The 16,048-nt window shown below is 42.8% G+C and overlaps 1 protein-coding gene across 24 annotated transcripts in view; it reads right to left on the bottom strand.

Annotated features, from left to right (window-relative positions):
* PPFIBP1 (PPFIB scaffold protein 1) overlaps positions 1 to 16,048 on the bottom strand; it is a 162,015-nt gene that overhangs the window by 10,647 nt on the left and 135,320 nt on the right. For 21 of the 24 annotated variants that reach the window (XM_075899106.1, XM_075899057.1, XM_075899153.1 and 18 more), the window contains 8 exons: positions 12,068 to 12,128; positions 11,025 to 11,054; positions 8,966 to 9,137; positions 7,636 to 7,668; positions 4,825 to 4,966; positions 3,637 to 3,762; positions 2,301 to 2,451; positions 428 to 539 (listed from right to left, as the gene is read on the bottom strand). In XM_075899106.1, the coding sequence (XP_075755221.1) occupies positions 428 to 539; positions 2,301 to 2,451; positions 3,637 to 3,762; positions 4,825 to 4,966; positions 7,636 to 7,668; positions 8,966 to 9,137; positions 11,025 to 11,054; positions 12,068 to 12,128 (827 nt within the window). The remainder of the gene's footprint in view (positions 1 to 427; positions 540 to 2,300; positions 2,452 to 3,636; positions 3,763 to 4,824; positions 4,967 to 7,635; positions 7,669 to 8,965; positions 9,138 to 11,024; positions 11,055 to 12,067; positions 12,129 to 16,048) is intronic. The other 3 variants (XM_075899163.1, XM_075899220.1, XM_006127700.4) reach the window with 1 other exon arrangement.

Below are 16,048 nucleotides of genomic sequence, written 5' to 3'. Positions count from 1 at the left end.
GTGTGTGTGTGTGTGTGTGTGTGTGTGTGTGTGTCGCATGCACATACACACACACACGTGTGTGCGCAAAAGGGGCACGTGCCTCAGGGCCCCACGATTCAAAGGGGCCGGGACTCCTGCCTGCCATTGCTACCACGGCAGTGACAGCAGCTGGAGCCCCAGACCCTTAAAATGGCTGCCAGAACACCACGCAGAATGTTTTGGGAAGGCTGCTTGGGGAGGCAGAGGCGTTGGGAGGATGCAACACTGCAGTCTGGGGAAGCATTGAGGGCTGGCTGTCCCTAGCACTGCCCCTTTCACCAGAGCTACAAAATGTAGTGTGGACGCAGCCTGGGCTTCACTGCTGCGTGTGGCTTCACTGCTGCCATGGGGTGCAGTCACGCTTTTAGAATGCAGAGACTATTATTTTAAAGTGCATGAATCTTACTGGTAACCCAGTTGTAATCCAGTTTTCCATGATTGTTTTCTTCTTCTGACCCCAATGCCTGAAGAGCAAGCTGAAGTTTCTTTCGATGCAGTGGATGCTTTATTCCAAGTTCCTGTGAAGATAAAGAACTCAAAGCATTTAATGTCTAGTTCAGCAGCATATGGTTTACACAGAATCAAAATATAAAAATAAATCAAAATCCTTTTTACACAAACACACACACACAGGAACTCCAACACTACAGGCTAAATGTTGCAGCAATTGCTATTGAAATTAACAAGTATTGTGCACGTGTATCAGAGGACAAATCTGGTTAGGTGCCTAAAATCACAGTGAAGCACCTACTGAGCACAGCTTGGTGTTTGTTGAGCAACCAAACGCCCTAGGATGTCAATGGGTCTGCAGTTGCACTTCTGAAAATCTGGCTACTTAGTTGCATGCCTAATGGATTGAGACACCTCATCTATCTGATGATTGTTAGTCCTAATATTCTTATATGGGGAAAACATAGTCTATTCATTACATCGTGGTTGTATCCAGCATAATATTTTAAGGGATAAATATACCGATCTATCTACCTAAGACTGAGACAGGTACGGATGCAGGTTAATTAGTTATCAGCTTCAAAGACCATTTTGTTTTTTTTGAAAAACTGATACCAAATGTAAACACTGGCAAGGGCACCATTTCGGGTGAGAGGGGCGAAGGGGTGGCAGCAGCCGTGTGTACCGGGATGTGGTTTGCTTTTCTTCCCATTCCCTGATAAGGGAATGGGGGGGGAGGACATGGCTTCTGTGCATGCCTCTGACTGCTGGCTGGTGAAGGGAGGGGACAGAGGAGTAATTCACAGAACCCAAGTACCTTTCCCTTGCTCCCTTATTGTCAAGGGAATGTGAAGAAAAGCAAGCTGCGTCCCAGTACTCTTGGCTGCTGCCCCTCTCTATCCTCCGCTCTCCCAAAATGGGGCCCTTGAACACTGAGCTCTAATTCACAACTATACAAAGTGGCAAACAACCAGATCAGAAGAGTAGCATTTCACTCCCACTCACTCCTTTACCTGAATGTATTTTTAAACGTAACATGTGGAAGCAGGGGCGGCCCGTGAGCCTAGGCAGACTCGGCGGTCACCTAGGGTGCCACCGGCCTTGGGCGCCCGATGATGATGTCATTGGACACCCGATGATTACATCACGGCCATTGATGGCCATGCAGGCAGGGGTGCTGATCGTACCTTCTGCCTGGGGCGCCAGCTGCCGCAGCCAGCCTCGGACCGCTCCTGTGTGGACGAGTTAGTTGATGTGCCAACGTTTATTTTGATTAAAATCATAAATTTCATTACCTCTTATTATAGAAGAGTAAAGTCATACTAAAGGTCAGCACAAAACAATTGTTTTGCATTACTACAGACAAATGTATTTTAACAATTCACTTGCTGGTCTTGTTCGCTTTTACATGCTGCATCTCCTAGTCCTGACTTTTGCACATACATAATGTACACCAAGGCTTAACATTTATCGCAATAGAAATTAAGGATGTTAAATAGCGACTAATTGAGTTATCGAATAGTTGATGTATTTGACATCGACTATTCAATTAGTTGATAGGGTGATTCTGCCTTTGAAGTGTAGCAACAGCCCTAGAGCTGTTGCTACACTTCAAAGGCAAAAGCTCGGTGTGGAGCCCAGGGTCTGGCCCCAGGCTTTAAGCGGCACTGCTGCTTTGAAGTATACCCTCCTCTCCCCCCCCCCTTCCTGCCTCTTTTTGGGGAGAGACTAGTCGACTAGAATTTTGACTATCCAATAAGCATTTGTTAGTTGACTAGTTTACTAGTTCTTCACATCCCTAATAGCAATATTTTCCTAACATTTCTTACCTTTTCCAGATCCTGCTGAGAAGCTTGCAAGAGAGTCTGCCCAGACAGTATCCAGTGTTTCCCATGATTCATGTATGAACCTAAACCCTGATTCTGAAGCCAGTTGCAAACTTGCTCCTTTGTCCATTTAGCAAATGGCATATCCAGGTCACTAAAGCAGAAGAAAATTTAAAAAAATATTTGTATTACAAATTCATGGGTGTTTTTGAGAGCTCAGGCCACACATAGGCAAGATTAGTGTCTGTATTATTGAGACTCTAAGTTATTTGGGAAAAGGTACGTCTACTGCGCTATGTTTATATAGTGCTTAGCAAAATGGGATCCTGATCTCAGTTGTTGTGTCCGAGATGATGTTGGCTATTATTCACCATCATGATCAAACTGAGTGTTCCAGGATGGCTACAACTTTAAAATGACTGAAATATTTTGTTTACTCAAGATAACTAAAGATACTCTAGTGACCTATATTACAATGAAGGCAACCAATCAGCTTATGCCATGACCGAGGCTTTGATCATCTTTAAATCTATGTGGCACCTGCACTCATGTACAGACTTGGACTTTACAGCTTATAAAAGAGGAGACTCGGGGGTGATATGATAGAGGACTATAAAATCATGACTGGTGTGAAAAAAATGAATAAGGAAAAGTTATTTACTTGTTCCCATAATATAAGAACTAAGGATCACCAACTGAAATAATAGGTAGCAGGTTTAAAACAAACAAAAGGAAGTTTTTCTTCACACAGCGCACAGTCAACCTGTGGAACACTTTGCCAGAGGATGTTGTAAAGACCAGGACTTTAATAGGGTTAAAAAAGAGCTAGATAATTCACAGAGGTTAGGTCCTTAGCCTCTGTTTATCTGAAAATGGATGACAGGAGAGGGATCATGTGATGATTACTTGTTGGGCTCACTCCCTCTGGGGCATCTGGCATTGGGCACTGTTGGCAGACAGGATACTGGGCTAGATGGGCCTTTGGTCTGACCCACTATGGCTGTTCTCCACAGATCGGATCCAGAGCCCGTTCACCTGAAATCCCACTGCAGTCAATGGGACTACATTCGGGTCTGAGATTCCATCCAGGTGACTTACACTGCAGGACTGCGGGGCACATACTTAGTGCATTGAATTCCTGACCATCTTCTTAAGGAGGACAATGTCCCAAAGAGCCAGGGCTTGCCCATTTCCTTTTGCTAACAATGCTAACATTACTCTCACTTAAGAGGAACTGTGCTTTGTAACAGTTAATAGAGCAGCAAAATGAAAATCTTCTACAGGGGCAAATAAAAGTGAGAAAGCACTGTATGTTCTGGTTCAGTGCAGTTCCTCTTACTTAGACTGTCCAAGGTCTCGAGACCAGCCTAGTCTTGGTCCTGCAGTTGCTCTTGTCCCTCCTCTTTTGAATTCTGCTTCAGACATATCATCCGGGTTAAATGTGGTAGACTGACTCCTTTTAAGCCTAAGTAAAAAAGGCAGAGAACATTTAATAATACCTTTGTTCAAATAATAACCAGGAATAAATCTCTTTATTGTTGCAACCACAGACTACACCATGGAGTTTTGAAATAAGTTGCAATAAATTTTGCACTTTTCCATCTTCATTAATTTCCATTAGGTCTATTTTAAAAACTGGCAGAGTCTAGACCAGAGCTACTAGGTTGCAGAAAAGGAGGGGGAAGATTTTCAAGAGCTTAGGACAAAGAAATAGAGAGATAAAATCAAAAACGCACTAGGTATGGCAGAGAGTTTGTGGTATGGATAACTATTTACAGTAAACTTCTGATAATCCGGCACCTTTAGGACCCAGGGGGTGCCGGATTATCAAATATGCCAGACTATCGGAAGGGGGGACTATGAGGGGTCTGGGGATGCCACCCCAGACCCTTCATAGCCCCCCGTTCTGATAGTCCGACTCTGGCCCAGGCATCCCCGATTCAGCCACTGCTGGTCAGTTGCAGCTGTGGCTGAATCGGGGACACCTGAGGCAGAGCAGCTGGGGTGCTGCTGGGTTGATCCCGCAGCGCCGAGGAACGGCGTTACGGGACCAACCCAGCAGCATCCCAGCTGCTCTTCCCCAGGCATCCCCAAGAGCAGCTGGGATGCTGCCGGGTTGGTCCTGCAGCCCCAAGGGGCAGCACTATGGGACCAACCCAGCAGCACCCCAGCTGCTCTGCCCCCGGCTTCCCTGATTCAGCTGCTGGTCAGTTTCAGCAGCGGCTGAATCGGAGAAGCCGGGGAAAGAGCAGCTCCAATTGTCTGGCAGCCAGAGCACTTCCGGGTTCCTGATTGTGCCAGACCATCAGGAGTGCCGGAGCATTGGATACCGGACCAATGGAGTTTTACTGTACTAGAAACAGTGTGAGAATACCAAATCATTCAACCTAAGCCACCAAAGACTTTATTATGTCCAGCTTGAGCTACACGTCTGGTGACCTAGAGATGAAAGGTTACATAGCTCGTTAGCAATCCCCCTAATGATCCAACCCCACACGATGTTCACTTTTTAAAAAACAAAACTTACCTTCCAAATAGTTTCTTGATTCCGCTGGTCTTCTTCTTGGAGTCAGGAGAAGAGGGAGACATCTGCCCACTGTCCGTTTCTTTCGGTCGAGGGGGCAAACCAGCTAGGTCCAAGTGATCTGCAAATCCCTTTTCTGTTTCAGCTATTTTGAAACAAACCCCAGTTGAATTTCACCTGGCAGAACTTCACCTGCATTTCACATTATGAGCACACTACTGAAGCCTGTAACCACTGTGGCTGGAATTACGGTGAACCATGGATTTAAGAAAACAGGGGGATCCCAAGGAGATAAAATGTGCTTCTTTCAGTGGTAATAGTGTCTGAAAACTGGTAGCACCCCAAAACCTCAGTATGTTGCATTCATTAAGTACCTTGCATCAGAAGAGCACAAGATACTTTATGAATCACTAATAAATTAAAGCCTCTAACAACTTTGGCAGGGAATCTTCCCCATTTTATAGATACACTGAGGCACAAGGAAGCCTGGCTCGGCTAGGAGTAGTACCTAAAGATACTCTAAGCACTGTGAAGCATTTCCTCACCAGTGTCCTTGATAATAAAATGTAATTTCTGATTCGATTCCCATTTAGCAACAGCCATCTCATTCTAACTCAAAAATGCAAATGGAAAAAGAGGGCCTTATGCTTGAGCACATAGCAGAATATTTTGCTCTTTCACAGGCAAGTACCATGCACTTTGGGGTTGTGTCCTGACTAAAAAGCCTCTGCTTCTTATTTTACGAGTCAAAGGATGGACGTATCTAATACTCAGGACTGCACGGGGAAAAAACATGTTACCATTCCTGATGCAAATCTTACGTCTTTATCCTGTGTTTGTCTACAGACTTCACATCCAGTCCAGGTAAACCTGGGGACTACTCAAGAAAGTACTTGGCAACCAAAATTATAAAATGAAAAGCAAATAAACAGAAAAAGGTGCTACATAGGTGACTGAACAAACTGCAGAAACTTCTACGTAAGCAGAGGTGAGCCAGCAAGTGCCATACAGCTGTGGGCAAACAAACAACGAGGAGTTTGTTTACATCACTTATTTGCTAATGGAAGCTTAAAACAAAATGGTAGAAGAATGAATATAAATCTACTGCTTGAGCCTCATAAAGTGAAGCAGCCATAGCTAAAATGTAGCCCCTGGAGTCCACAGAACGGTTTGTGGCCACCGTCATCATCTTTAACATGACGGACAGCTACCGGTACCATCATTGGTTTTAAAAAATAAACTTTGTATTGCCTTTCAAGAGAAACCAATGTTCACAAAGCAACTGCAAGTCGTTTGGACCAAGATGGAGCATGATACATTGCGAGCTATAGTTCAATATAGGTTGAACCTCTCTAGTCTGGCACCCTCAGGACCTGATTAATGTTGAACCTGATAATTTGTTGAACCACAGGAGGTCAATATTATCTAGCTGCATTACCACCACTTCCACTGCTTACTGGGCTCTTAGAAGACCTTTAGGGTTGTAGCTAAAAAACAGCCCACTGAGAGCCAGGAATGTAAACAAACTTTATGGGACCACAGAAAACTTGGCCACACCCATGAGAAGTGGACATCCAGCTAACTAAAATCATGTTGAACCACAGATGTGGCCAGACCAGAGAGTGCCAGACTAGAGAGGTTCAACCTGAACCACAGTTAAAGGATTAAGGTGGCTCCAATTTGCTCCAATTAATACAAGTTAGGCATGACCCTGTGGCTCCTAGGAACTCAGCAGTGTGGTCATTAACTGGACAAAAAGTTGATGCCCTAGTAAAAGCTCATTTAGAAGGTCCCATTTTAGCAACAGCTTCTCTAGTGGCCAAAAATGAAAAGAGGCAACTATATAATGTATTTTAACAAGTGCTTTCTAAGCATTCGTGATGGGTGAACAAAGTGTTTGGTGCTGGAGGACACAGCTACTGTACAGATAGGGTATTTTAGAAAGGCATCTAAACCTAGGGGAAAAAACCTACATTTAAGCAGCATTCTTGGTGGGAAATACCAGAAGACGGTTGATCGAATCAGAGGCAGAGGTTTGTGGGCACTAGAATGCCTGTACGCTCCATTTCCTTAAATCTTTGAAATAATCTTTTAGAACAGCTATTTTAGGAAAGTGATATTTGGAAATTGGAACACTAATAAAAACCAAGGAGTCTGCCTCTGTTTCTGTCATATCTTAGGACCATATTTGGCTTCAGTTATGACTGGTTTAAAATGCCAAGGGTGTACATAAAGGCAGCACATTCCTTTCCGGTTCCTATACTGCCCTCGTTACTAGCATAACTGGTAGTTTTGGCAGGTGCTTAGCTGCCATGTGTGATTTTTCTCTCTCATATGTATTCTATTAATTTCTTCCTTAAGTTATTTGGGAAAGAGGAATTGTGTATCCCTCCCTTCAGAGCTACCTTAATCAAAGCCTTACATATACTTCCAAAACTCATGTTGCATTATTTGATAGCATCTTCCAGAAGCTCCGAGTCAGATGAGAATACAAAGAGATGATGATTGGTCCTTATTATAAAAGTGAGCAGAATGCATGGGCAAACGTTGTGGATTACACACACTTCTGCAGTTACCTCCCATTCTCATTAACCATCACAAGTCTACCCACATCATCTCACATTAGTAGTGGTTATCGTGAAACAATGCAGCAGACTTTTAGTAGTGGGCCAGTGTTACACAGAACATATATTTTAGTGTGCCAACATAAAGATCTTGTTTCTAGCTCTGTTTTAAAAGTGCATGGCCATAACAAGCTGTTAGCAGCAATCACACCAGAGAACTGGTACAGGCAGACATGCAGGATTACTATACCTAAGGTAGGTGCACTTGCACTTCGACTGCGATCTTCAGATATCCAAACAATGCACATAACCACACGCAGCACAATGGGAGAGAATACGCAGAATGACAAGGTAAAACACAGATCAAAATTCACATTGGCAAAATACAAGACAAGGGGAGAAAAGTAACACAGACACATGCACCACACACAGCACTGAAAACACAAAGATTAAGATTACCCATACATTGTTAATCCCTTCCTCACCAAAACCTAATATAACAAGACACAGCTTTGGGTAAAACAACATCCAAAAGATTTCCATCCGCATTGGAGCACAAGAAAGTAACAGATTGCATGTATAATTATAATTAGTTGCGTCTGGGCCTCTCAATACCCTGGTGAGGGAGATAAGTATTATAGACTAGTTTTCCAGATGGATACACCAGAGCACAGATAATGAAAGTGACTCTCTCAGATTCACAAAGTGAATTCACAGCAGAGCTAGGAACAGAACCAGGGTCCCATCTCCCTGCCCTCTAGTGCGACCACTGTACCCCACTGTTTTCAGCTAGTAAAAATTATTTTAAAATTGCTATTTTTGTTGCCCTGCAGATGTTGTATGAAGAAATGGGCACAAAAACATCTTAAATGGTACAAGACAGCTGGTCTAATCATCAAAATAGTTTACAAGCAGGCCAATACATTTTCCTTTTATGTATGGGAGAAGACGAAATAGGCCATATGGAACACGGCTGAGGCTAAATTAACTCCCTGAGGTACAGGATTGGAATGACCATTAAGTAGCAAGAGTGGAAGTCTTATTTGGAATAAGGAAGCCATAATTCCATATAAAAATCTGAAAGATGAAGGTTTTTCATTGCTTCTCTCCCAGAAAAAGTAAGAGTTGGGAGGATGTATCAAGTGCACACATTTTATTGACACTTTTAATAAAAGGATGGAAGACAACGTTAGTAGAGATGCTACAGTATATATAATATTGGATGTAGTACCAACAACTCTCATGATAAGATTAGGGTATTGAGCAGAGGTTGGAGCACGATTAAAATGAATAAAAGTTGCTGCATTTCAGTAAGGAAATTGTTGCTTTAAATTGTTGTATATTATTATTCAGGGTCTGAGGAGAGAGGTCAAGACAAGGGTTGAATTGAACTGCTATGCAATAGCATGGTACTTTCCTTGTGCAGCCATCAGTAACTCTAGTATGGCCTTTGGGTCAGATTATGGTTGGTTTTACCCTTGTTTGTGGTAGCTACAACATACATTAGAAAACCCCTCCTCTCTTATTAAAGATTTTTGTTCAAAACGCACTGGAGATGCTTTCAGGAGCATAGTACCTACCCAAATTAGGTGCACTCGCTGTCCTCTTGTTATTTTTTATCTTGAAAAAGCCTCGTCCAAATGAAGTTCTGGCTTTGCGGGTACCAAATCTGTCATCCTCTCCAGTACCACTATGGCTTGGAGATTTTGGAGGGAGGTTTCCGCATTTGTTACCTTCCACAGGAGCTTTAGTCTGATAAATTAGAAAAACGAAACTTCAAAACTCAATCTTGCTGCACCATAAAAAGCATTTAATTGTACACAATCATTTCTGAAAGGTAACCTGGAAATAAAGATGCATTTGTACTATAAAATAGAATATAGTGTATGTGTTGTGAGTCTAGATTAAATAAGGAAGATCTTCAGTTAAAATGTGTTCAGGATTCAGTTATATTCACTACCTCTTTAACAATAGCATTTCTGTACTAAATGTTTCAGATCTTGCAAAAGTGGCACATTAAAATAATAAATTAAGTGCACATGCTGCATTCAGCTCCCTCATCTTCCATTGAAAGTTTCTGGGGAAAAAGGAGGAGAAACAAGCACTTCACGACTGGCCAGTTCTCTGCAAATTGTCAGAAAGTTTCCATGAACCATGAGCAGTTTGCAGAGCACAGTATGAAAAATCACTGGACCAGCTACACACCTGCTGGCAGCAATTCCAGGCCCCGGTGCAGAACAGTCAGTGGGCCCCCATACATGCGCAAGCTGTGCACAGGCGGATGTGGTCCACCTGACATTTGGGTGGTGCTGCGCCAGCAATGGCTGGACTCCAGCGAGCTGATGAATGCACTGTCTGGGCCTGCTCTACTGTCATGGTCAGGGCTTCCACATGCCCACCCGGTTTCACCAATGTTGGCCCACCTGGGGCTCCTGGATGCTGCTACTGCAGCAGTGGCCGTGCATCCTTGTGCCCTTTTATATTGCCTGGCACTCCATGGCAATTGTCCTCTGCCCGCTCCTGTCATCAAGCCTGACTAGCAGCCTATTTCTATTCTCTAATTGAAAGAAACGGATGCAGCAAGCAAATGGCAGATGTGGTGGAGAAACATTAGTTTTGTCAAATTCTGGTAGTTTTGATAATCTAAGAAGATTTTTGTAATAATAATAAGCACATCTTTGTTGTTCATACTGGGTTTCTTAAACGTCTGATTTTTAACTTTTGATGGTCTCTGGCTAGCAAGGTAAACACATTAACATCTCAAAAGCAGCAATTATTTTGCTGAAAAACACAGTCATGACTATAAAAATGGTATTTCAGATTCTAGGATTCCTCCCTCTGACTTAGAACAGGAAACAGTGGCTGTATTCTAGTTAGTGGTTGGTAAACTGTTACTTTTCAATGGCAACCACTGTAAGAAGATAATTGCAACTCTGCTACAAAACAAAAGGCGAACTTGGAAGGTTTCTAATATAGAAACACACAAATTAACTACAAATTCTACAAAGCTAAACAAATCAGAGACCCAACGTTGTTAGTTTGTGGTGGAGCAATGTGTAACCTCACAGGTGGTAGGGATGGAGAACCTCTGTAGCCCTTGATCCTGGGCTGACAAGGGATGAGCAGGCTGGAGTAGTAGCACACACTCTGCCATTTGGAACAGAAGCTGCGTTTACTGTTCTGAAAAGAATCCTCTAGCTGGCTCAAGAGACACATACATGGTTTTGGCTGAAAGCACTGTGGAGTTCTACTTAGCCAGGACACCATACCAAAATAAGATGGTGTCTTTGGGAAGGGATGAGAATAAGTGAGGAAAGAAAATCAACCAGGAAACAAGAGAGTCATTTGAAAATGCATGCTCCCAAGAGAAGTCAGGAAATGGGTGATTTTATTTATTCTCAGCAGGTCAAAATGAAGAACCATGTATGAGAAGACAAGAGCGAGTGGGAGAATATAAACTTGACACAAAAGTGATGGTGGAGACTCAAATATATTCCCTGAGATCACACTCCACAACCTCACTTACAGGTCTGCTGTTCTTCCTGAAAAATTCTGACACTGAACGTTAATAAAATGAGGCTATTTAAAACACCTTCTGCTCTCTGCATCACTTCACATAAAGACACACATAAAAGTTACCTCTGCTGGTTTCTGTAGGGGTTCTTTGTCCTGTTTGGAAAGGATTGAGAAATATTCATTGCAATTAAAAATAGTGAGATTTCTTTCCTCTTTTATTTTTCAAAAGAAATCATTTAAGAACTACATTTCCCTTAGAATATGTCACTTTTTATTTTCCTGACAGACAAGCCATTCTGTTTAGGTTTTGGATTTCATAATCTAGGTTTTTTTTAGGTGCTGATTTATTGATGACTTTGCACAACCAATATTAGCTTTAACCATATAAATAATTCTAATTTAGAGCTGGGAATAGCCTCTCTTTAAACATAGGGCAAATAAATTTTATGAGGTATAATTGCAGGTTTACCCTTCCACAGTGCTGAAAACAGCAGTGAGCCTAAACTATCGCTACTGATCTCAGTTTTGGATATAACATGACTCAAATTTACCCTGTTTAGTTCTGGTTCTCTTCTTGGCAGATAAAGATTTGTAAGTCTAAACAAAATTCACCCTCTCCTCTAGTTTCCTCCATGTACATCTTTTATCCGTCTCTAACATGGGTCCCTGGTCTTTAACTTGCCCTGCTAACTTACATAACAATGGCAAACTGCCTTGTCTTTACTAGGGTAAGGTTACAACTACCTAGGCAACCTGAGTTAAGACTAGCCCTTTATTATCTAGAGAGGACAACTTTGAAGTTCAGGAGATTTATTTATGGAAATATCTCATACAATAAAAGGATAGGCAACCCCTAAAGTATTCAGCAACAGATGTTCTCCTTCACTAATATCCACAGGATTCTGTTACAAAAGGGGCCATAGATAGCTGTAAATTGAATGAACAGAGATCTGTTCTGCTCCAGACCTCATCTGGGGCAGGCAGAGTTGGTGGAAGAACTAGCTCTATGCCACCTGAGACACCTCCCCACCCCCCCCAGGAATTTTCAACTAGCCAACTCCATCCAAATTCCATTCCCTTGCACCACTCATGAGACCAGAACTGGAGTAGACCGTTTGGACCTCAGAATGGGAGGGGGGAAGGGAGGGACTAAAAAACAAACCAACCACTTCTGATGTCTCTTTCTTCAAATTGCCCAGACTGCTGGATTTTTGCAGGGTTGAAGCTCTACAATAAGAACATAAAGATTAAAATGATTAGTAGTTGATGGAATGCATTGTCTCAAAGGCAAATGTATTTTAAAGAACTATATGAACTTTTTGGGTGTCTGGCTGATGAGTCTTGCCCACATGCTCAGGGTTTAGCTGATCGCCATATTTGGGGTTGGGAAGGAATTTTCCTCCAGGGTAGATTGGCAGAGGCCCTGGAGGTTTTTCGCCTTCCTCTGTAGCATGGGGTACAGATCACAGCTAGAGGATTCTCTGCATCTTGGGGTCTTCAAAGTATTTGAAGGCTTCAATGTCTGAGATATAGGTGAGAGGATTATTCTGGGAGGGGTGGGTGAGATTCTGTGGCCTGCACTGTGCAGGGGGTCAGACTAGATGATCATCATGGTCCCTTCTGACCTTAAAGTCTATGAGTCTATAAAGATTGTATTACAGCACTCCCTTGTTATTCCTCCCATGTGGTGGCTAGTTATTGCCTGGAGATCTTCCATAGCTTAATGATTGTTATGTTAAGGTAGAAGAGAATGAGCTAATGCTGGAGTAGCAGGAAATTCAACTCTGAAATTCTTTGCTTCTCACTTCATTACATTTTCCAAAAGATAGGCTGAAAATACACATCCAAATCAAGTACTTGCAAGAGCCAAATTGCATGCATAACTTGCAAGCTCTTCATGTTTAATTTGTACATATGCATACATTAACAGCTTTGTACTGTTAATGCATGCATATTAATTCAAGCACTTTAGATGGATATTCAAAAATTCTCTATGACATTTCATTTTTAAGAATGGCATATACATTTTAAAAACAAAATAGTTATTTTTAAAGGAAAGTCCCTCAAGAAAAAAAAATCACTTATTTTGGGATGTCAGTAAGGACAGAGAAGAAACGGTGCTGGGAATCAAACCAGGAAAACGCACTATTTTTAGATTGAAAATAAATAAATAAAAGAAAACAGAAACTAGGAAATATTTTAGAAGAAACAATACTGTCAACAACAGGCTTTGCCAAATTTAATTTTAAGAAACATAGGTTATTAAGTCTCTGAGCTGCTTTTGAAAACATAACACTAAGTCCCATTTTCAGAAGAGACTTTCAATGAGTCGTATGTCTGGTATACATTATGAAGTTAGGTTGACATACCTGGCTTTGCATCCCTCAAACTGTGTACATGTCTACACTTTGTCTCCCACTGATGTACGTGCCCTGTTATGATGACATAGTAATATGGCTCCCCCAACCAGCACTGAACCATCATCTATGTATAGAAGAGCTACATCCCATCAACACTGCGGACACCGCTGAGTAGATTAACACCCAGACTCCTGCTATGAACAGAGAGGACGAGGGATGACAGAAGCCAGGATTGGTTTGAGATTCTACCACAGTCCAGTCACTTTAGCAGGGGTGAACCCAGTGCAGGGGAAGGAACCTCAGGTAAGTGTAAATGTATTTCCATGTACTGCTAAGTGCCCCCAACTTAATAGGATACAGCTATCGACTTTTCATTAATTTACTTGTACTAGAAGTATAACAGAGCGGCAGCACTATTTTCTTTTCATTTGCTGGTAAAGTTAGGGAAGAGAGGCCATGCAGAGCAGTTTTTAAGTGCCCCGCACACAGAGATGGTCCCTTGAATCTTCCTGAGAGATCTCAATGAAACCTTCAGGGAAGTTCTCTGCAGTCTTCTCCTGAATGTTTCCAAGGACGACAGCCATGTTTCTTCCTTTGCAGTAAGGTACTTTCACAGGCAATACCATTGGCCAGCACCACTGCAGTACAAGGCATAGCAGCATCCTTCCCCACCCAGGCAGCTCCGGGAGTCCAGCAGCAGCTGCACATACACTCTCTGTACCTTTGGCACCTTCTGGAGAGAGAGGATAGCTAAAATCACCACTGCCTGTGGAAAATGGTGCCAGTACTCAGTGTCATTGGCCTATACTTGTAGTTTCATGCAATGCCTTCCTCATTTCCCTGACCCTGGTGCGCCCATACTCATCATAGCTGTGAATGGTGCCATACACCAGCATTCGTGTCAACAAGCAAGTTTGTTTAAAACTTTATGGGAGCAAGTGAAGGGAGTTCTCAATCTCAAGTTTCACTTTCCACTGTAGACAATGGCACCCCTGTGTGTGCCATCTGGAGCTGCTGCCATTGCAGCCATGAGAGGTTTCACCTTCACACCCACGGAGTATCAGATCCAGATACAGAAGTGAAAGAAGAGGGGTTAGGATGACATGTTCAATGAGATCCTGCAAGCTAGTGCTGCATGAGATCACGAGCCAGGGGCTTGGATGGTGAACACTGCAGATACCATGGAAAAGGAAAGAATAGAGGAGAAAGACCCAGGTGTCCCAGCAGGAAAAGGTAAGGAAGATGCACCAGGATATAATGGGGCTTCTCTGGTAGCAAACACATGCTGCAGACTGCCACAGACTGCCAGTTTCAACAATCACAGGCTCACTCCCCTTTGCAGTCCATGGTGTACTCCATTATAGCACTTCTCTACACCGCTCCTCAGTATTTTACCTGCCATCAGCAATCGTATTCTGACATCTATCACTCCACATTTAGAACATCAGGAAAACCACAGCTTCATATACACTGACATGGTTTTTTTCCTTGTTAATAAATTAGTGGAACAGAACTTAAGTTTTTAATGTATTTACTTTCAAATTGCAAAGATTTTTCTTTGCACTGGTTTTGTTAGTGAAAAAAATCTATTTGAAAAATAATGTGTCTATTAGTTTACAACATATGTTGCAGTAATGCCTAGCAGCTCTGAAACCACCCACTTATTTGTTACTGTAAAGAGTCAGACAACTCATAGGCTCGGTGGCCAAACAGCCTAATAATCAGAAATGTACATCAAACGCTACACAATGAATAGATGCACCGATAGTGTTGTATTCACAGATATGCACCAAGCACCTCACAATTTTTAACATGCCCCGAAAGCGTATGGCCAGGTTGAGCACAGTACACTACTATGTCTTAGGTTGGCTTGCTGTTGAAGTGCTCCTCCAAAGTATTCCAGAGCTGTATGCTCCACACTGAACTCTTCTAATAGCCCTGGCATCTGGCTGTTCGAACTCAGAAAACAGCTGCTCCACTTCCATTCTCAACCATGGTGGCAACTTTTGTCCCTTTGCTTCACAGATATTATGAAGGACATGGGATATTTTTCGCATGGTGATCCAATCTTGTAAATAAACAATGCCACGGTACCTCCAATCTTCCAAAAGCATGTTCAACTCTCATTCTGCACCTGCTGAGCTGACAGCTGACTCTTTCCTTGGTGCTGTTGAGGCGAGTGTTATGCATTTTCTTTGATCACCCCATACTGATGTCAGCGGAGCATCCCCCATAATCCAATAATGATCGCATAGTGCTAGAAAAGCAGCTCTCTCTCACTCTGTGGCATGTGCTCTAGGGCCAAAATAGGAACTTATGTCCCATATATTGTCTCACCACAGTTCTGGAACCCCACTGCTGCAAATCTATCTGCATACTGCCAAGAGTCACAGTGCTGCACAGCAGGAAACGATTAATGGCTCTGCATACTTGCATAACAGTGGCCCCACAGGAGATTTTCTAACTCCAAAACGATTTCCTACCGACAGGCAGTAATCTGACAATGCAGCTTCTCACAGCATGATCCCCAGGTTACTTCTCTACTGTCAGGGTAGCTCTCCTGGCGACCCCGCACTGGGGGCTAGGATAAGCTTGGCACACAGACTCAAGAATGTGGCCTTGCACATCCAAAAGTTCAGTAGCTTCTGATCATCCTCCCAAGCTCGCAGCACAATGTGATCCCACAAGTCGCTGCTTGTTTCTTGGGACCGGCAGTGGCAGTCTGCCATCTATAACTACTCCAAGAATGCCACCAATCTTAAACTGGTTCTCAATATGTCCCTCAGC

Source organism: Pelodiscus sinensis, chromosome 1 (genome assembly GCF_049634645.1).
Source record: "Pelodiscus sinensis isolate JC-2024 chromosome 1, ASM4963464v1, whole genome shotgun sequence".
Lineage (NCBI taxonomy): Eukaryota > Metazoa > Chordata > Testudines > Trionychidae > Pelodiscus > Pelodiscus sinensis.
Note: the sequence above shows the minus strand (reverse complement) of the source record. Positions and strands in the feature narration are given on the sequence as shown.